General features: G+C 36.0%; 1 protein-coding gene across 3 annotated transcripts in view; it reads left to right on the top strand.

Annotated features, from left to right (window-relative positions):
• The window catches only part of GAS2 (growth arrest specific 2), a 125607-nt gene that overhangs the window by 63088 nt on the left and 40091 nt on the right, over positions 1–22428 (top strand). For all 3 annotated transcript variants that reach the window (XM_045066122.1, XM_045066121.1, XM_004752159.3), the window contains exons 6-7: positions 3367–3508; positions 9089–9196. In XM_045066122.1, the coding sequence (XP_044922057.1) occupies positions 3367–3508; positions 9089–9196 (250 nt within the window). The remainder of the gene's footprint in view (positions 1–3366; positions 3509–9088; positions 9197–22428) is intronic.

The raw sequence follows: 22428 nt of genomic DNA, 5'->3' as shown, positions 1-22428 counted from the left end.
GTTTCCTAATGGTAAAACTTTGATTCATCAATTATCAACACAATTTCAGAGGCTGTGCCATGTGTTAGACACTGTCCTGAACATATAATGAATACTCTTTCTTTCTTTTTTTTTTAAGATTTTATTCATTTGAGAGAGAGAGAGAGCTTGCAAGCATGTGAGTGCACACCTGCGCACAAGCAGGGGGAGAGGCAGAGGGAGAGGAAGAAGCAGACTTCCTGCTGAGCAGGGAGCCCAATAGGGGGTGTAATCTCAGGACCTGGAGATCATGACCTGAGCCAAAGGCAGATGCTTAACCTTCTGATGCACCCAGGCACCCCTGTGATGGATACTCTTTTCATTTCTCCTAACCACATTAAAACAGGAGTTAGAATTTCCATTTTATATTGAACTTACAAGGAGCCTCAGAAAGAATGTCAGGATGCCCGAATGTGTAGGGGACCCTGAAGATGTTCAATAGCAGCTGCTGTTCCAGCATCCTCCCTCCCTCTCTCCCCACACCATGACATCAGACCTCTGGGGCAGGCCAGTTTCATGTCTACTTTCCTGAAAGAAAACAGACTTCTCGAGGTCAAGCAACTTGCTAAATTTTAAGAGTAGGTTAATGGCACAGTGAGCTCAAGTCTACCTCAGGGAAGAAGGATACACAAATCTCCATGTGAGTGTTGTTGGTACTTGTCATCAGTAATGAGATGCTGGGTTGACTTCAGTGTAACTAATGAAGTACTGGAAAGAAAAATAATGTAATTGGTTTAGTTTTGGATAGGGTTTAAAATCTGCTGGAAAATTTTTTGGTAAAGCATTTGTATGCACTTAATATTGACATGTTTTATTAAAGTGATATATGCAATTGAGGCACCTAGATGGCTCAGTTAAGTTGTTGGACTCCTGGTTTTAGCTCACATCAGGATCCCAGGGTCGTGAGATCAAGGCCCACCACCAGCTCGGCCCTCATCCGGGGAGTCTGCTTAAGATTCTCCCTCCGTCTTCCTCTCCCTCTACCCCCTCCCCCCACTCATGCGCTCTATCAAATAAATAAATAAAACCTTCAAAAAAGATAAAATGATATGCAATTAAAGATCCAGGACAATGAAACTAAATTCATATTTGGGTCTCAAAATTATTGTTGTATGATACAACGGGATTTTTTTTTTTTTTCATTCATGTGGCAGCCCTTAAGTACCTGCTGTGTGCCAGGACCTATGCTGGCTCTGGAGGGTGCTGTGAATTAGACACTAGTCTCCACTGATACAGATTTGCAGTCTAGTGCCTATTTCTATTATGTCCCACTAACTGGATAATATATATAAAACATTAGATATATGATGAATAGTGCCTAGGTCTTTTAGCTAACGATTTATTTAACTAAAAATTATTCAGTTCATTAGAGATGGTTCTCAAGAAAGCAGTTGTTCTGTGAAGCTAGACTGTTTTGTACTAAATTCCCAGTTTTCAGTTCTCAAAGAGCTTCTGACACAGCATGCATCCTTACCCTGTAAATTCTGGGAAAAAAATATTAGAGAATGGAATAAAAGAGTTACAGATGGAACCTTAAATATCACTTTTACTACTGATAAGATCCAAGTTGATGAAGCCAGGGAGGGAGACAAACCATAAGAGACCCTTAATCTCAGGAAACAAACTGAGGGTCGCTGGAGTGGAGGAGGGTGGAGGAGGGATGGGGTAGCTAGCTGAGGGATGGACAGTGGGGAGGGTGTGTGCTCTGGTGAGTGCTGTGAATTTTGTAAGCCTGATGAATCACAGACCTGTACCCCTGAAACAAATAATACATTATAGGTTAATTTAAAAAATTAAGAAATAAAAAAAAAAAAGATCCAAGTTGGCAGACACGCTTAGTGTCTTTGACCTCCAGAAATAGGGCAATTAACTACCTAATTACAAACAAAGATGGAGTTTTCTATGGAGGCCTTTCTGGGGACAACTACTTCCCTGTAGCTGAAAGTGTGAGCTGAGTTCAGAAAGCTTGTTCAGAAAGGTGAACTGAGTCAAGCAAGTTTAACTGATTCTTAGATTTTACAGTTTGATAAATCCCTCCGTCTTGCTGGAAAAGTGTGAGTAATGAAAGAGAGAGGCCAGGAATTAAACTAATTGAGTACCCTCGACAAGAACAAAAACATCAAGAGTGGGGAAGTTGCTTCCTCTGGAAGTGTATCCTGAACACATGTGTGATGATGTGAGTTAAAGTAACAAGCCATTAGAACAGAACAATAATCTAAGCTTTTGTATTCAATGATCTTTTGAATATATTATTAACTCTAAGGTAGTAGACATACCATCTACGTATTTATTCTATGTAGATTATTTTCTTTGTAGATTATCCATCGCCTATTTTTTAACTTCCCAAATGACTCATTCCTCTCCTTTCTAACATGTAATCACCTGATTAAAATGTCAGAGAAAAAGAACCTAAGCCCTACACTGAAAAAAATCTGAATTTGCGTCTTTGTCTTGCTCCTAGCTGATTCTGTTTCCTTTCTGGATCTTTATTCTTTATTTTGTAAAAATGTAAAATATAACTAGATGATCCCAAAGATCCTTAACAACTTTCACATTCTGGAATTATCTTTGGTCTTCTTCACCCAAGTATACTAGATAAGCATCTAAGAAACCAAACCAATTTTAAATTTAGCTAAAGAAAATTACATTTATGGGAAATAAGAATGCCAATAACAACTATTACATCTCTCTTTTTGAACTTCTAGGGTATTAATAATTTATAAATAATTTTTAACATTGTTATTCTAAATTATTTCTCTATTTGATTTTGTTCATTTTCTTTCACTGGACCCCATACCTACTTTCATTACATTGTTTTTAAGTGTATAATCTAGGACACAGTATAATCCCACACAACATTGTTCTGGACTCAAAGGAGGTATATACAATTAACAGTCATTTCTTCTCTGTTAAATCCTTTAAGGATGTTCATTTTGGGGATTGCTATTTTCATCTTTAACAAGCTTGTCTTCAAAATAGGAATTCATTTACAAATCTCAAATCTAATAAACCTAAAAGCTGAAGACTAAAGTTTACATGATAACTCATGTTATTGCCTCAATGTATTACATGGAGTATTTTTATTCTTAATATGCCAGTTGTCTATTCATGTGTCTATATACATATCTAAACATAAGTGTATATGTATATATCTATATCAAAATCAGATATATGTGCTTTTTCCTGCTTTAAGGGAGGCCAATTTTAGAACTTACCATTTCAGTGCCAGAGAAAGTTAGTTTTAAAAAGTCAGCAATTTGGTCCTATGGTGGTCGTGATCAAATATAACATATGGTAGGTAAATCATTAGAAGTTATGCATGTGTACTGATGTGGTATCTTTTAAAAGGTATGGTGTGGAGCCTCCTGGTTTGATAAAATTGGAAAAAGAGATTGAACAAGAAGAAACACTTTCTGCTCCCTCTCCTTCACCTTCTCCTTCATCGAAGTCTTCTGGAAAAAAGAGTACAGGGAACTTACTGGATGATGCCGTAAGTAAAATTGATTGGATTTCTTACCAGCCCTTACTCTTTTGTGAACTTCAAAATTCATTCTGTACAATCTCTTGTCAATCTAACCTTCACCTATTTCAATTTCATTCAAATTCATTTTTACATCCTATGAAAAAGTTTGTAGTCCTACAACAGTGGAAGTAGTCATTTTGAGATTCCAAACTGAGCCAGTCGTTTAAAATAAAGTGACCTGATTTCTACTGAGTAGTATCTGAAATTTTAGGATAAGCTAACTTCCTAAAAATTATCTTTGCAAACAGTTCAACCTTGATGTTTTGGGGTATGGTTTTTTGTTTCACAGATAAGAAGCCTGAGGTAGGAGAAGAGAACACCAACATACCACAGGGAACAGAACTGCCTTTGCTACCTGCCTGCTATGGGCCAGAATCTATCATTGTTTTTCAAGTGCTTTTGTTATCATGGGGCTCCTTTCTTGTTGAAGAAACTGAAGCAGAACTTAAGATGCCTGCTGAGGGGAGAGGAGCTAAGACTCCAACCCAGTTTTGCTGTCTGTGGTCCCCACCCCTCTCACTAGCAGAGTCTTTGAGTCGTGGTCTTTGGTAGAGTAGGGAATGTTTTCATAGACCCTCATAATCACAGAGAACAGATTCAGGAGGATCAACAACCTGAATGAATCAAAATTCTTGGGCTCCTCTGTTGTCTGTTAAAAATAGTTCTTGGTTATAAGAAGTGTGTTTGGTTGTGTGCATGCATTCACCTCCCAGCCCATAAACTTTGAGTGCAAAAAAAAAAAAAAAAAAAAAGGGAGCAGTTTTTCAAAAAAATAGTTACCTCAGGGATGTTAGATTAAAGTATGTCTCATACATGGGGAAGGTACTTAGAAACCAGCACCAAACATAATGCCATTTTGTGGAACAGGCAGGACTGAAAAGCCATGCTGGCCCTAGTTGAGTTTCCTTCTCTAGGGTCTGAGCTGTGAAGAGCTGGGGTAAGGGCTGACTGACCCTGTAGGATGTGGAGGAAAGATTGCTCGCCTTTTGCTTTTCCCTGCGTAACATTACGGCCTATATTGCAGAGTCACAGAACCAGAAGTACCACAATTTGACAGATTGAGAATTTCCATTTCTAAAGGCAGCAGACTTAAAACTTAGCTTGTCAAGGTATCTTAGCCAATACCAGTTTAATTTAGTTTCTTTTGCTCGAGTTGCTCAGGAATTAAAGACTAGGAAGGACATTGGTATCCAATGCTATCTAAAAAAATTTTTAAATCACAGGACAGTTTTTAGGATTGGTCACAAGCCCTTTGGTTTTTCTTATAAATGTGTTTCTCTGGGGCTACTGCACTTGATTTTTGTTCCTTTCCTCTTAGCTGTCACCTCTGTTTATTTTCTCCATCAGAGGCAGAGTTCTGGCCAACATCACCCTAAGCCTTTCAGTGAATGGATCACCGAATCAAATGAATTTCTTTAAAATGTTTTATCTTTTTTAATTTATTTTAGATGGAGGGGATGGAGAGAGAGAGAGAGAGAGTGCTCACAGGGGAGAGTAAGGAAGGGGATGGAGAGGGACAAACAGAGCCTGTGTTGATCCTGGAGACCCAGACTACGCTGGATCTCAAGACCTTGAGATCATGACCTGACCAGAGATCAAGAGTCAGGCTGCTCTACCAACTGAGCCACCGAAGTAGCCTCTCAAATGAACTTTTTTTAGTTTGCAAATTAAGAGAACACTTTCTGGTGTTTGATAACTATTTACTATTCTGTTCTTGAAATTATCTTCCTGAACATTATTGCTACAGGAATGATCAGCAAAAAATGCAACTCAGATTTGATTAATATAATATAGGGGTTCCCTGTCACATTCCAGGATAATGCCCAAACTCATTGACACACCATATAAGCGCTCCAGGATCTGGCCCATTTTGCCTTTCCTGGACTTTTTACCCTGTGGACTTATTCTTGCATTCTGATGTATCCATTGTAAACATGCCTGCTAATCCGAAATTTCCAAGGTCATTTTATATCCTGTGTTTTTCCTCACTTGCTTTCCTCTTCAGACTTCTGCTTACTCAATCTTTGAATATTCATATAAGCACTTTTTCATCTTATAAAATTCAGATGGCACAGCCTCCTATATAAAGTTTTTGTCAGCATCTCTTATCTTAGGAAAAACTGGCAAGTTAGTTCTTGATGCCCCAAAGCTTTGTGTATATTTAATAAAGTATGTGCCTTATTGGACATAAATGCCCATTCTCAAGGTGCGGCTCCTGGTCTCCACGACAGTATCCTATTTTATTCATCTGCCTCTATCCAGTGGCATGCATGAGGGATAAATGACCAGTGTAGGTTCTAAAAGTTTAAAAAAGCTTCTGCCTTCTTCTGTTTATCAAGCAAAGCCATGTGCTCTGGAAATAGTTGTACTTACTCAGCCTTGCTGTAGCTTTGCAGATGGTGGAGATGTTGCCCCTTGAAGCCATTTACATGAACCTGGGAGAAGTAGCTAGAAGGAACCCGGTTCCTTTCCTTCACCATCTTGTCCCATGTGTGGCCATCCCTTGGGTAGGGGGAGTAAAAGGACAGGAGAGAGAAGGTGGAGCAAAAAGCATGGAAGGGATTTTGGAAAAGTCTTGCCAAGACTCCCATTGAGCAGTAGAACGAGACAGGTACTCTCTTGAAAGTGGCCTATTGCTCTGGGGTTGTTCTCCCTACTCCAAGTTCTTTTCTCTCAGCTGCAGACCATGAAGGGGATTTCAGAAGAGCTTTTAACCCCCTGGATGTTTACCTGAAGTTTGGGAACATAACTGTCTGTTTAGTTAAGGATTTTTAATTGAATGTAGGAAATGTGTCACGTGGATGTTTCTGTACTATTGTACTCTGTTCTGAAAGCCTTTAAACCAACATTTCTCAAATAATGTTTAATCAGACATACTGCCAGAGGCCCCATGGGGAAACGAATTCCATGGTTATGTTCCTTTGAGAAATACAGCTTACTATATAGTCCCTATCTAGAGTTTGGCAATGCATGCATTGACAGATCAAAAGCAGTAGTGAGTTCTCTAAGAGAGTCTTGTTTCATCTGGAGTTTTCCAGACTTACTTGGACACAGCCATCTTTTACAGGCTTTTTCCCTCTACATTGGGGAAATTGCATTGAAATATTCACATTCTGGCTAAGGGGTCATTTTTTACTGGTGTGTTTTGTTTCAGGGACAGTGGAACAAAGAGAAAAATAATTTGGGCCTCACCCACGGTTTAAATCAGAGCTTCATATGTCAAATATAAAAAGGAAAGAGTTCCTATGGCAACTGCTCTGCTGTGTGTGAGGCCTTACCAGCCATAGGGGAGTTGAAAGTCTCGAGCCGCGGTGTGTGCTACAGAATAGGGGTATTAGAGAGAGAGATAGAGATTGCTTGCAAAGTCCCTGTGTTTTGTTAATAATATTGGCTATTTTTACTCTGGTGAAGTTATTATTTTACCAAAAAAAAAAAAAAGAAAAAAGAAAAAGAAAAGAAAGGAAGGGAAAAGAAGGAGAATAAAGAAGGGGAGCAAAAAAGAAGAAGGGGGAAAAGGAAAAAGAATAAAAAAGAAACGTTGTCCTAAGATATCATATTCCATGAACAGTTTCAAAAATAACTACCAGTTTGAAACTTCTTGTATCCTCCAATTTCCTTAGGGGAATTGTGGAAAACTGGAAAAAAAAAAAAAAAGATAATCCTTTATGCGGATAATCCATGCCACCTTCTTTATCAAGATATCTTTAGAGAAACCCACTGAATGTGGAGTTCATTCAGATTAATACATTCTCCAGATGTCCTGATAGAAGGAATCAACTGTAACCAAAATAAATAAGTAAATAAAGATCGGGTTGTGTTGAGTTCTCGGTTGGCCTTTGCTCACTGTGAGCGAGTTCCCACACAATGAATTGAATTCCGTTCTAAGAAACCATTCTTAACGTTCTTCCTCTTCTCCATCAACGTCTCAGTCTGGGGATGGGAGATAGTATAATTCTGAGTAATCAGGCTCCTCTTGAAATCCTATTTTAGCAGAAAATTGGCTGAGTTCCTGGCCAAAAACAGAACACCTGCCAGAATGACTTGTCCCAAGGTAATGTAAGAAGCACAGATGTCATCAGTCACTGTTGACTTCACGATGTATTTCCACTACCCACAGTCTGGCCTTGTCTCTTCCATTTCTGCCTCCACCTCTCACACAACTACAAAAAAGCCCTTGATTTTAAAAAGCCAGTCCATTTTCAAAGCTAGGAAGGCAATGGAGAAGGGCAGGTCACTTGAGAATATGTTTCTTGTCCTTTCTTTCTTTAGAAACCAATAGTTTCTGTGTTTCATCTAGGAACCCTTCAAGATGGAAACACTTTCCACGCATAATCGTGATTGTCTTGTCTTAGAGGAACCACTTGAACACCAATTTATTGCTTTGCCCAGTTCCTATGCAGCATTGAAGCTGTGCCAAGCATGGCTCTTTTAAAGTTCGGACCGTGTGTCTTTATGTTGCTGACTGTCTGATTTTCTGCTAGATGGCCAGTCCTTTCTCGGTCCCTCCCTTCCTTCCAGCCTTCCTTTTTCATGGAAGCCCTTATTGTGGTGAAAAGACATGTATAAATTAGCAATAGTATAAAGGGAACATAATTGATATCTATATTTATATTATATATAAATATATTATAAAATAGAAATATATATTTATATTATATATAAATATATTATATATTACATTATTTATATATATACTTTTACTTTAAAAACATGTGTGTATATGTATATGCACTTTTACTTCAAAAACACTTTTACAAATACACTTAGAAAGAAATACACATAGAGGAACTCTGAGAACATATTCACTGACCCCACCCTACCCCAGAATGTGGTTCATATCACTTAGATTATGTATTTTTTTTTAAAGTAGGGAGATCGTTAAAATAGAGATAAAATCTGATATTCAGACAGGGATTCTATATGACATGTAAATTGTGAGACACTGCCACAAAAATAGGTTTTGGTAGGTGAGAATTACTGACCTGGAGTGAATTGCTGGTTGACTCTGGGTGAAGTAGAGATGATTTCCTAAAGGAAATCTTAGAATTCAAAATAATATGGAAACAGTAGGCTCGTTAAAAAAAAAATTTAATTCTCATTTATTTTGAAAATGGTAAAATTAATATCATTAAGATCATAATGAGGAAATTTTACCCTGTTAACACACATTCTATTCTAGCTTTCAATGTATTTATCTTGGCAACCCAACGTACAGGATCTCGTCGGTACTCCCCCAGTGAGAACCTAGCTCGTTATTTCTACACTGCCAATTGATTTGCTCATCATTATCCTCCGGCATCATCTTTATTGTCATCATCCAGCTTATTCCTTTGTGCGGTTACTGGCCTTTGGAAAATGCCTTCAGGGCCTGACTTTTATATAGTTAGGATTTAATGCGATATTGCTGTGCTCATATTGTGTCCATAGTTTGATATAGAACAAATCTAAAAGCATTAATGGTCTGGGGGCCTTTGAACCCACAGAACAAATTAATCTAAATGGAACCCGATTAAGGAAAATTGAACTTTGCCTGCTCTTCTTCTTCAGGTGAAGCGAATTTCCGAAGATCCTCCTTGCAAATGCCCAAACAAGTTCTGTGTGGAGAGGCTCTCTCAAGGAAGATACCGAGTGGGAGAAAAGATCCTCTTCATTAGGGTAAAGTTTTACTTTTCACTTGATATCTTGTCCTTTCTGAGGCTATTCAGGACCTGAGTTGGGAACTACAGGGGACATGTGACCCATAACTAAGCAGGAGCTTTCCTGATGCTACATAGAGTTGGATTTGAAGATAGGAGGTATGAACATTTGTTAATATATTATACATAATTACTACTGAGGGCTAAATAAATAGAACTATCTTGCTCTTTTTATATACATACAAATACACACATCAACTAGATCATAGAGACCAAACACAATGAGAAAAGAAAAATCAAATTCCTTTTTTTGTTCACACATTTCATTTCAAAGGAACTTAACCCCTCCCTCCACTCCCCAGACCCCACACCTCATAGGAAACAGAAATAGTCTCTTGCCCTGGTCTTCCATATCCCAAGTTTGGGACATGATCATCCTATTGGTCCTGGTAACTTTTCAAATGATTTGAACATGATTTTTTTCAAGATGTTTGGGTCATGAACCAGAATGAAAATGCAAACTCATTATGATGGCATGGTTAACTAGTGACTGTCATTTCTTATTGTTTTCTGGGTTAGAATAAAGAAGCATGGTTGGGTGCTAATGAATTTTCTGGTGGTCTTTGTCCATTTTACAATCATTTACAATCATTAATGTCTACTTCACTAATGAAAAATCAGACTAAATACCATGAGAAGTTTTAGGTTATTATTAGTGGCTCCAAGTAATGTCTCATGCTTTTTACTTGTGATCTCTTTGGTGAATAATCAAGATAATTTCATCTCAGAATAAATTTGTGACATTTTCTAAGACCAAGATTCTTCTTTTCAAAATTAAAAAGGTGAAAATACAGCACTCAGCTATTCCTAGAAATTAATAACTATCCCCCCTCCCCATATCTTTTAGTCATTTCCTAAAGAACGGGGGTTAGGATTCAAAGGAACTGCATTCTCTCATTTGAATAAGTTAAAATATCTTGCTGGTTAATCTGTTTTGTGGAACAAAATAAATGTGTGCGGCAAGTACCATCAATGAAAATTCTTAACAAAGCTCAAAATCAGTGATGACCCAGTATAAATTTTGTCAATGTAAAGTTTTCTTAACTACAACTTTTGACTGAAAGTTATTCATAAGACAAATTTTTAAGGCTCCACAACATGTTATTTGAAGAAAACCTTGATCGTGATTAGCCTTTAAAAAAGTGTTCATCATTTCATTTTTTAATCCAACTTTAGGGTCATGTTTATTGATTTTTTAAAAAAATTCCAGGTAGTAATTGCTATTTTGCATTGTAATGACGATGAGAAAAATATAATGATATATGATGATTAAGGGTTTGAGAAAAATCTGAAGAATGCCCTCATTAAGATAAACGGTTGCCCTAGTATTTGCTTATTGTTCTCTTGGTTTTTATTAGAAAAATAGCATTTGTGTTTATTTTTGCCAAACTGCCTTCTTTTGCTTTAGTACATTAAAAAATAATAATTTAGCATCTCTACAGATGTGCTTAAGTTTTACTAGGTTGACTTTTCTCAGGTCAACCTTTCTTGAGACTCAAGACTTCTTGAGAATGTTAGGCCCTAAAGCCTAGAATCAAAACCTAGGGCTTCATTTATCTACATAATTATTGCTTCCTATTTCAGAAGTGTTAACAAACACATGATTAATAAATTAGATACTTTCCCCTATAATGTAGCCTAATATATTTAAGTACAAATATGTATCACATATGTCTATTTGTGTCAGGTCTTCCATATTTAGTCAATGGTCAGAGAATTTGATATCCATATTTAGGAATATGATAAATTTACATCACATTGGACATTTAAGGTATTTTTTGATGTTCTGTTTTTCTATTCAGAAAATGGTTTCCTTTTGGTGAAATTCTTTTCGTGTATTGTTTATAGAGTAAATGAGATTTGCTTTACTGAAAAAAATTTCATTGAGGTCCTGAGTGAGAGCATTTGAATTTAATATCAGTTCCCACAGAATACACATATTGCACACATTCTGTTTCATGTTGCACACATTCTGTTTCATGCTTCTGGTGTCACAAGGGAGCCTGCAAGAGAATTAACTGGAATATGGTTTTCCTGATTGGCCCAGCAAGTTATGGCATCACTCGGCCATGCCAAGTGCTGTAGAACAGTGTTGTGATTACCTGTACTAATCCCCTTCTCTTTTTACACTGTTCACAGGTAATTTACACTGGTTTTATTTTTACAACAGGTTTTACTTTATTTTTGATTTTAGTTTACTTTTATCATTATGTTCAATTACCAGCATGTAGTACCTCATTAGTTTTTGATGTCATATTCAATGATTCATTAATTGCATATAACAGATTTGACTTTGAAAGTGATCCTTTTTTTTTTTCAAATCCTTTTGAAACGAAACTTGCTATCACTGCATAAATTGGAAACTAAAAGCATTTGTCAAAAAAGGAAAATATCCATTAACGTGTATTCATTGAAATTCTTATCCTTTGGCTTGCTAGGGGTCCATTCCCACCATGATGGAGTAAACTGATTTTAAAAAGGCCCCTCTCCTTGTCTCTGTTTTCCCTAGAGGACTTCACCACCCATTCTACCAAGTTTAGGAGCTGAAATGTCACACGAAGACCATATGCACCTTTCATTACATGTTATCTCCCTATTTCTTCTTCTAAACTGAATGGAAAAGCTAAAACAAAGTCTTATTGATGAGTATACATTTTTACTAGTACTTTTTGATTTGTGGCTTGGACTATAATTAATTGTCATTCTGCACTCATTCACTGTAAGGAACTGACAGTTATGACTCAAAAATACTTAGAGACCATAGTTTTCAAGGGATCTTATGGTTGTTGCTGCTAATATCTTTAGTTTGCTCTAAACACCTGGATTAAGTACTAAGTGCTTATAGTCAGAATCTCAAACATACTAGGGGAGTGATTGCCTTACTGTCTCTGCATTGCCGTCCTGTGTTTCTTATGCTTGCATTTTTAACATTGGCATATTTTAGAATTTGCCATATCTCTTTTTAGGCTACAAGGTGTGGCCATATTTACTACATAATATAAGTAGATGCGTTTCTGCATATTATTATATAAAACACACATACAGTGAAATATACATGGTACAGTACATTAGTGTTTATTATCCCCTAGTTTTCTGTCCATTCTGAGAGCAGCAGTGTTTTCATATGGCCGTAATGAACCTGTCCACACAAAGAACAATTTTGAGTCATTTAAGGCTTGTTAGGACTGTTAACTTAGCTCTTACTTAAAGATATCACAGTTACTAAAACACTAACTCAGAAAAAATCATCCCTTAGAAAGTCATAAGTATAAGATTTTCTTAATCTTAAAAGATTCTATTTTTATTCTTCATCTACTCTTCTCCATATAAGCCAGAACTAACAAGTTAATTGTCAACTAGATTTCAAGATTTGTTGACAACACCCAATCACTTTACTTACGTATGGTTTTAAAATTACTATGTATCTGAACACAACTTCTCCTTACACACTCAAAGAGATACAATAACAACAAATAAGAATGAAAAATACAAGAATGTTTGCAGATTACAAAGAAAGAGCCAGGAAGACTTTTTCTGCAGCAGATATTTTTGCTAAGCATATGTCTTATCTGTTGGCTTCTAGAAACCAGTGTATGAATAGCTACTTTGCATTGCTGGCTATCTAATATTTATTTATATACACACATCTATATGCTTACGTGGGCTTGTTTATTTATATGTGCATGTCTCCATTTAATAGTAAGGGATTGTCTTTACCCAAATATAAAGAATCCTTTAGTACAAGGGAGAACCTCTGAGGTTTTTGATTGTGGCTTTTAGGCAAACACGCTAATAATCCCCTGCTAAAGTCAGAATGTTCTTGTTTCTAACTTATCAAAAACAATTTGAAGCCAGATTTTTGCCCTACATCTTCCAGTGAGTGACGTGGTTTCTGAACTATCTGCTGGGCAAGCAAGCTAAGTGTAGCTAATATGTATCTGCGTAGTGAAGATACACATTTACTCTGCTCCAAGATATAAATATTTCAGCTGGTTTTCAGTGATTTTGAAATTGGACAAAGATGATAAATGCTCTTTGTTAATTTCTGTGGTAACAGATGTTTGGATCTTACCATTTAGCCATGATCTGTATCTTTGAAATATAAATTAATGAATCTGAGGCTTCAAGTTGTGATTTTGAGGGAAAAAGCGTGAATTTTCCATTGTCTTAGTTCTTACAGTTAGTTGGTTTCTACCCACACTTCAAGTATCAAGAAGTCAGGTGGCAATATAAATCTGTACAAACTTGTAGGAAAGGTTTTCAGAAATATGTCATAGATGCCATAAAAATATACTATTTAATTTCTCAATCTGAACTCAATGATGATAATGTTCTGTATAAATAATAAGTAATTATTTAAAGTGATCTCTCTGAGGAGTGCCTGGCTGGCTCACTTGGCAGAGCATGTGACTCTAGACTTGGGGTCATGAGTTCAAGCCCCATGTTGGGTATAGAGCTTACTTTAAAAAAAAAGAAAGAAAAGGAAAAAAAAAGAAAGAAAAATTACAGTAAAGAAAAAAAAAAAAAAGATCTCCCAGATAATCAGCATTTGCCTTATCTGGGAACTCAGTGGAATTGCAAATTCTTGGGTCTCACCTGAGATGGGTCCCAGACACCTCCATTTTAACAAGCCATTGAATAATTGTGCTGTGTGCTGAAGTTTGAAACCACTCATCTAAAAGATGGGAAGGAAGAGATTGTTGTAACACAGTACAATTAGAAATAATTTGCATGTCTGATCATGGAAAAATATAACCATTCAGATGCTAGAAATGATCATTTTGAAGACGTCTATGTATCACTGTGAGGAAATACTGAAGATATGATGTTAAGTAGAAAAATTAGATTTTTAAACGGTATTTACATATGAAATATCTCCCTGTGGAAATTATATATAATTATGATTAAGACTTGAATGGAACAGAAATAATTATTAAACAGTTTTTAATTTTTGAGGGCATAGAATTTTGAATGAACTAATTTTTGTTCTGCTTTTATTCCTAATGATGACATTAAAAATATGAACTCTTTAAAAGAAGCTAAGTCAGCAACATGATACAATTGCAGATTTGAAAAGAAATAAAGGAGGGGACGTCTAAAGAGTGTCAGATTAATCAGCTGACTGCTCCTTTTTCTGATCATTGTCTAAGCTTCCCACGTTCTGGAAAAGGGCAAGGAGGTTTATTGGAATCATGGTGTTATTTAGATTAGGGGGGACTTTGCATCTTGTAAACTTGTGGCCTACTGTCTCCTTGGATGAACACCTTTCCTTGAACCATGCTCAAGTGCAATGTTAGGGTAGTGACAAATTCCAGTTAAGTAAAAGACTATTCAGCAAATAGTGCCCAAATCAAGCACCACAGAAAGCCAGCTACCTTGCCATAGATCCCACTGGCTTTCTATCTCTTGTCAGGATGTCCTACTACCAGACATTAGAGCAACTCTGTTATGTGTGAAGATCCTGCCCCATGGATGTTCTATTCATTAGAGCCATTTACATCTACTTCATGCATTAAGAGAGATCAGTATGTCATGTTGGGCCATTTGCATGTCACTGAAAATTGAGCCATAAAGGAAAGAGATATCAATGGATTAAGGCTTTAATGACTAGGAGAGAGAAAACAGAGTATAAGGTTCACTGATGGGTCTGCAAAGAGAAGGGGCGTTATCCAGCTGTGTATATGTTTCCTAGTGCTACCCCAAAAGAGTTTGAACACCCAAGGAAAGGTGTTCAGAGATATTATCTGTAAAGAATGGTTATCAAGATAAAGAGTTTAAACAGGTGTCTTTAAGAACTCTTGTTATTGAATGGACTCTATTAGCCTCTGTATGAGCACATGGTAGATCTCATTTTAACCTCTCATCCTGGTGTGGTAGATACTGTTGCTGTTCCCACTTTACAGATGAGGAAGCTGAAACATGGAGGTGGAATAACTTCCCAAAGTGATAAGCTAATGAGCAGCTGAAGTGGCATTCACAGGCCTAACTCCCACTCAATGCTATGGACCACAAAGCAATATTGATTTCTTTATTGGAGATTATCTGAGATTTCTTGGACGGTTGAATATGTTCATGTGATCTACTAACTCCTAGAGTGAGATGTACTATGTAGCATTTTCTTGATGTATGTGACCATAGAAATGTTCCCTCTCCTGGCTTCCCCACTCCCCCCCCCCCCAGCATCATCCTGGGCTAGGAGGCCATGAAAACATACTTTGGGAAAAATATTATCAATTGAAGCAAGTGAAAAAAGTAACGTAGAACTATATTGAAAGTTTTCTACCTTTTGCCAGAGTTAAAACCCATCTATCTTAAAGTACTGCTAAGAATTATTGAATTTGTAGTCATTTTTACCTTCAAGTTCCATTTGGAAACTATGATTCAAGAAAATGACTGGAAAATCCTTAAAAGGAAAAACACCTAAAATGTAAGAAGTATCATTCCTAACATGCCTTTCAGTGGGGATCTTTCTATACATTGTTTCTCTGGATTCTCTCCATCTCACAGGTAGTTTTGAAATTACTTTTATCTTTCTGTTACAAATGAAAATACAAAGTCTTAGAGGGTTTAAGGTTTCAAGGAAGCAGTTGATGAACAAACTGAAGTCCCAACTGCCAGACACTCCACTCCACGCTGCCTCCCTGGGGCATGTCCATTGAATGCAAATATGTTATTCACAAGGCTAGGTCTCTAAGAAGGACATACACCTTTCACAATATATTTAAGTCTCAGCTACACAGGAGTGTATTCCTTTTATCATTTTTACTTTAAATATACTCCAAATGCAGATGTCATTACAATTGCATAATCAATAGTGCCTGCTATAAAGAAAAGAATATAAGGTGTTTGCCTGACTGTATTACAATAGTGATAAAATTATAACAGTATTTATTAGGATGAGATGTTTACTTGTATGCCAGATGCTATCCAAAAGGCTTTATATGTTTAATAGGCAAAACTAAGCAGAATTTTCTATAAGATATATTATCTGTCCTGATATCTTTTTCATAGAAATCAGAATTTAATTCTTCTGTTACCAGTAGAGTCTTGTGGAATCTTTTTGCTAATTGTAGATATTTTTTTAAGTGGGTTAATACTATTTCAAGACCTCTTTATATCAGACCTTCACAGTTAGATAAAATCTTCATCTGAGGTTCCATGTTAACACGCTAATGGTTCAAGATATTTCACCACTCCCTACCCCACACTTTGAGAAATGTGACTACTTAAGGAGCCTAAAGAAAAGACAATGAATAATTTAGTTGGAAGTCAGCAAAGGAATTTGAAATCTTACAGAGTCACCTTCTTTCTACTACGTTTGAATTAGATCATCTCCGATCAATGGAAAGGTCAAACACCTTGTTACTGATTCTTTATAATTTCTTATTTACCATATAAATTCTTCAGGTTTATACCTGTGTGGTAAAGATCAATTCTCTGTAACAAACCAAGCAAGAGAGGCACACAAGCTTGGTTGCCATAGCAACCCAACCTGGCCGTGTCTTCTGGGACTGGCTGTAAGGGAAGGTCCAATGATAGGGAGTGATACTACTTTCTTTTCTGCTCTTACAACACATTGATTTACTGTGAGTAAAAAGTAGCATAGTTCAATTGCATACCTTTCCTGGTAATGAAAAATGACCTGTCATATAAAAATGCAAAGGAGTTTCAAACAAGTAGCAGGGAAAATAAAACTTTCATTTATCATTGTGGAAACAGCCGTTAATCAGCAGCTGGATGTTAAAATTCATTTTGTGAGTGACATGATTCTAAACATTTTATCTAATTTAAAAATTTATGTGAGCGGTGATTATGATTTCAAAGCTATTTCATAGCTTATATTTCTTTTCTATGAAAAACTATGGCCATGTTTGCCTCTAACGTATGTAAAATCTTAGGCAGCATTTAGCGTTCTAATCCATGGTGAGAGAAGGGAGGCTGTTATTAGAACCCAAATTGGATCCCTTTCTTTGCCCAACTGCCCCCAAACTGAACACTAATTCAGGAAAAGCAAGCAATGACATTTAAAATGTATTCAAACACTTTAATTTCAGATTTTAAATTCTTTTGGGGGGGGGACTATTTTGCTCCATTAAAGACACTTTCATTGGTTTGTAATTTATTCATGTGCAATGAGGCTGAGTGAATAACAGGGATATAATTTACACTTTGGTAGCACATCTCTCAAAGAACTTTGCAAATGGTAATAAGTCCTCTTCACCTCTTTTTTTCTTGGGAAAGGCAAAGATCTTGGTTGAATGCAAAATAAATAGTGATTAATCATTACTGTAAAAAAAATTTACCTGATGGAGATCTCTCTTTCTGAGATTTATCTCTTGAATTTGAAAATCTTTAAACATGGAGAAATTCAAACTTGACTTTGTCCAAGATTGCACCCAATACACCATTGGACACCACTTTTGAAAGCAAGAAAAAAAAAAAGTGATCTGGTATGTTACAAGAATGAAAAGATTAGTTAATATATTGAGATAGTTCTCTGTGTTCTTATTGGAGAATTCACTGTTCCCTTCATTGAAATGTTAAAAGGTAGATCAAGTGTGAAAGAACAATAAATAAATGAAGACTTAGAACCAAAGATCCCTTTCCCATGATAATTTGTCACTATTGGCCACTTAGCATTGAGAAGGTTTTTAAAAATTTCATGTATTTTTCAGCTGACATGATAAGCATTTTTATTCATCTCCAATGGGATTTACCATGGATTTACCATTTATTCATCTCCAATGGGATTTACCATGCCTTTAAGTTGTACAATACATGTGTGACTCTATTTCACCTTGAATCATTTTCTTTTGCCATTGCACTGCAGCTAAATATATAGACACCACCACCGAACTGGCCACAAATCAAAATTATTTAAACTTACAGAAGCATTGGAAAATTAAGCGGCTTCATTGAAGAGAAGCCTAGATCCTGTGATCTGCATTTCCAATTTCTGTATTGCTATAGCCTTCCTGCCATTAAGATAAATTTGCCTGTGTGTATGTCTTATATAGTAATATGTGTGTGTATATGTGTATATACTCACACATCTCTGTATATGTAATGAAAAGGCACAATATTGATATTGAATATCAATATAGATATTGAATATCAATATTGAATATTGAATATCAATATTCAGTGATTTGGCATTTTGATTGTTATAAAGTTCTCACATTGATTTTTTGTGTGTGTGTGTGTGCCTAATATCTCCAGTTAAGGGTTTTGTGAAAAAAAGGTAAACGTTTTATTTTGTCTATATTTCTTTACATATACTATTTACCACTCACTAAATGCTTGCTGTGTGTCAGTTGCTTTTCTAAGCACTTGCCTTGAATTCTTTTATTTAGCCCTCACAACTGTTTGAGATAGGCACTATGATTATCTTTGCCTTAACAGTAAGGAAACCAAGCATGTGTGAGCAAATTACTTCTCAAAAGTCACAAAGCTCTAATAGTCAAACTTTCTTTGAATTCAATAGATCTGATTTGAAGGCCCATGGTTTTAACTCTACATTATTCATTCTATTTCAGACCACCTAGTCTTTTGGCAAGTCATATTGTGAGTATTGCTGCTCAGCTTTTCAGCATCCATTGTTAAGTGACTCACACTTCATGTACAGCTCCTAATTTGCTTAGACTTTTGTGGGTGGGCTCTGAAAAATGGAATTGAATAGCTAACCCCTGTTGCAGTGTACCCAGTGAAGAGTACCCAGGAAGCAAAGAGTCTTATAAGTCAATAACACCCCCTAAAAAGAAAAATCAGAAAAACTAGCCAGAATGGATTTCACACTGTTCAACATATTCATTGATTTTTCTTTTCAATATATTGACCAGATTTGAAAAGTCTTCTGAAGCCAAAGTTTATTATGGGAATGAGGATACTAAGGGGTATTTTCAATTTACTGCAATTATTTATTTCCATATTTTCATTTACAATTTGCTTTTATGCAGCTAAAATTAAGACCCTTTAACCTGATTATGTATGAAAGGATTTCCTATACATGCTATGGTGGAGTAGGGAGGTGAAATTGTCTTTTGTACATTTTTATATTTTTATTAAAGGGTCTACAGTAAACTTAAGAGGAAGTACAATCTGAACATTTTTGGCATAGCAAATGATGTTTTTGAAAGCAACTTCCCTAAAAATGGATGCCAAGTGATTTTTAAATAACATCTGTCCCTAACTTTTTATCCAGGTACTTCATGGTGGTAGAGTGTATCATCTTAGTTTTGTATGATTTGTGAAGTACATTCACCTACACATCATCTCATTTTATTTTCATTACTTTGTGAGAGAAATCAGTATGATTGTTAATTTTTATATCTCTCTGATGAGGGGGAAATTGTAGATAAGAGAGATTTAACAACTTTCCCAAGGTAATCCAGCTAGCAAGTGGTTGATCTAGGATTAAATAATATCATATTTTTATATATTAAATTTTGTATATTTTAAGTTCCATACAATAAAATGTTTTGCGAAAGGGAAAGGAATGAAACTGTTTCGTTATACACAATGTGTCATGTTTGAATCACTGATGAGTCTTCTAGAAGCCAAAGAACAAACCAACGTACTATCTATCATTGTAAATTGTACATAATTTGTGGTGCCTGGCTGGCTCAGTCAGTCAGTAGAGCATGGAACTCTTAATCCCAGTGTCATAAATTCAAGCTTCATGTTAGGCATGGAGCCTAATAAAAACAAAATACATACATACATACATACATACATACATACCTAAAACACAAATATCCCATGGGTTCAAGTGACATAAATGGTTTGTAGCAAGGTTCATAAGAGACACTTTGCAAATGCGGCCATCTTGAGTTTGGACTGAATGTAGTCAAGATGGTGGAAGTTTTTTATTGCAACATTGACTATAATAAATTAGGAGTCATTTATTTAGTGTTATCTTTTTCATAAAATCAATTGGTTAACTGTCTGCATGACTCAGTCATTTTAGATTGCCTTGCATTTCTCCTCTAAACTTGGCATTTTTGAATTTCAGTTTTTCAGTAAAAACATAAACTTTCAGTCCTAGACCCAGCAGGTGCCATTATCACCTAACTGCCAAGACTTTCATTGCAAGAACCTTACTCGTTCAGATTTTAGTTCACCGGAATGGTGTGTTCCCATTTTATTAGTCTTAACATTTTCATTTGAAGCTGGGTTGTGTGTGATTTTAGAATATATTCTGCCAATTCCTGCCATCTTGTTAGAAGCATACTAAGATCTTGAGGAAATCTTTGTGTAGGTTTAGGAGGAACAAGGTATAAGAATTTGATTTTAATATTGGTCTTAGGATATATACTCAATTTACTTTATAGCAATAATCCTGATGTTACCAAAAAAATCCAAATCCTGGTGAGTTATTTACCAATATTTTCCCTGTTTCCCTAAAAGAACACCAGCAAGAAGTCATTACTTAATGACATTAGTCTTCTAGTTGTAGCTTTCTTTTACATTGTCATTTCTTCTACACACTTTCTTATCTTACCAACTTCTAACCACCCCCACACTACACTCATATTGTTCTTCTAATGCTCTTGGCTACTATAAAGAAAGGCCTACATTTTACCCCAGAGTTCTTATAGTCTACTTTGTGTTATAGAAAAATTTTAGGTTACTATAAACTCCATGGGAAAAAATTATAATTACTTGAGATAGCTCCTTTTAAAGGAGTTTTTCTTCCTCTTTTTAAACCAACCCATCCAATGTTAGATCTATTGTTTCCCTTGGTTAACAGTCTCTTTTGTTCTAAACATGTCATTTGTCATATTTTTTTTTTTAATCCAGCCTCAGAGAATCTGTGAGGCAGAGATAATTAAGTAGTATGTCTGAAGCCTCATTTGAAGGCATGTGAAGGGCAGGGATGATTTCAAATCTCTCTTTCAACTTTGGCATTAGGCATAAGATCTTCAAGAGTCACAGTCTAAAATGTCAACACCCAGACAAATAGTTACCCATTGATTTGTCATCATTCACCAGTGTGTTAGCCATGATTACGTTATTCAGTCCGGGACTTTGTTTTTAAATAATCATGATGTTTTGAAGTCCTGGGTTGACAGAAAAATGATGGAAACTTATATGACACACAGAACCTTACGAGAATTGTTAATATCTTGTTGCCTGCCAACTTGATAGGACTAAGGTGGGCTTCAGCTTTGCACAGAGAGGCACTTTAAACTGCAAAGTATATGTCAACAAATTCCTTTTTCATCATGATGTCCACAAAATGCCTTTCTACCCCCTCTCTATCTGCAGTCAACGTGACAAAGAATTAGAAGTGTTCTCGGAGGCAAAAAGAGGAATGTCTCTCAAAATTAACCTTGAAAATCTTATCTATCGCCTGTATTAACTCAATATCTTAAAACAAAAAGAAATTTCCCAGTGAGGACTGAAAGAACTCCAGAGAAACTTGAATTTTAATTGACATCTTGGCACCAAAGATTGACTAGGATCTTCCTTCATGTACAGCGTCCTTAGATCTGATCGATAACACACTCATATATATCAACTAGAGGAAAGGTAAGGTTGGAATATTCTATACATAGAATAGTTTCCCCTTTGAATAATAAAAAAATTACAGCCATGATAATATCCAATCATGGGAAGGGAAACAAATATTTCCCAAGAATGACTTAACTTTGGAACTCTGATGCTTAGGCAGAGAATCTGGATACATCCTTCAATTCTGATTAAATAATTTTCAATAAATGACTTTTCAGGTAAACTAGGTGTCTCCTTGTGAGTCTGTGAACATTGTGAGATTAGAATTCTACATACATTTTAAACTACAACAGAAGGAAGTGTAGCATAGCTTGTGTGTCATACAATTTTCTGAGCGTGAACAAAATGGTAGTGCCTTGATAGTAAAAGCAAGTGCCTTGGTAATAAAAGCAAGAGGTCCAAATGAATAAGGAGAATGGGCACCAGTGAAGTCAAAACAAGATGGCAGGATTTTCCCCTAAAATAGGAAGTTTCATGCGGAAAATAAACATTTCATTTTATTAGATCTTTCCTAGAGTGTATATGCTTTTCTGATGGAATCGAGACACAGACTTAATGTCTGCTTCTCCGGCAAAATTACCTTGCATGTATCACATGATTTTAACAAGCGCTCTGAGCAAGGAGCAGAAGACCGAAAGTCTCCAGGAAATATATCGCTCCAGCATGTGTGTTTTAAAA

The sequence above is a fragment of the Mustela putorius genome, unplaced genomic scaffold, assembly GCF_011764305.1.
Source record: "Mustela putorius furo isolate JIRA1106 unplaced genomic scaffold, ASM1176430v1.1 tig00003859_pilon_pilon_pilon, whole genome shotgun sequence".
Lineage (NCBI taxonomy): Eukaryota > Metazoa > Chordata > Mammalia > Carnivora > Mustelidae > Mustela > Mustela putorius.
This window is presented reverse-complemented; position numbering and strand designations above follow the sequence as displayed.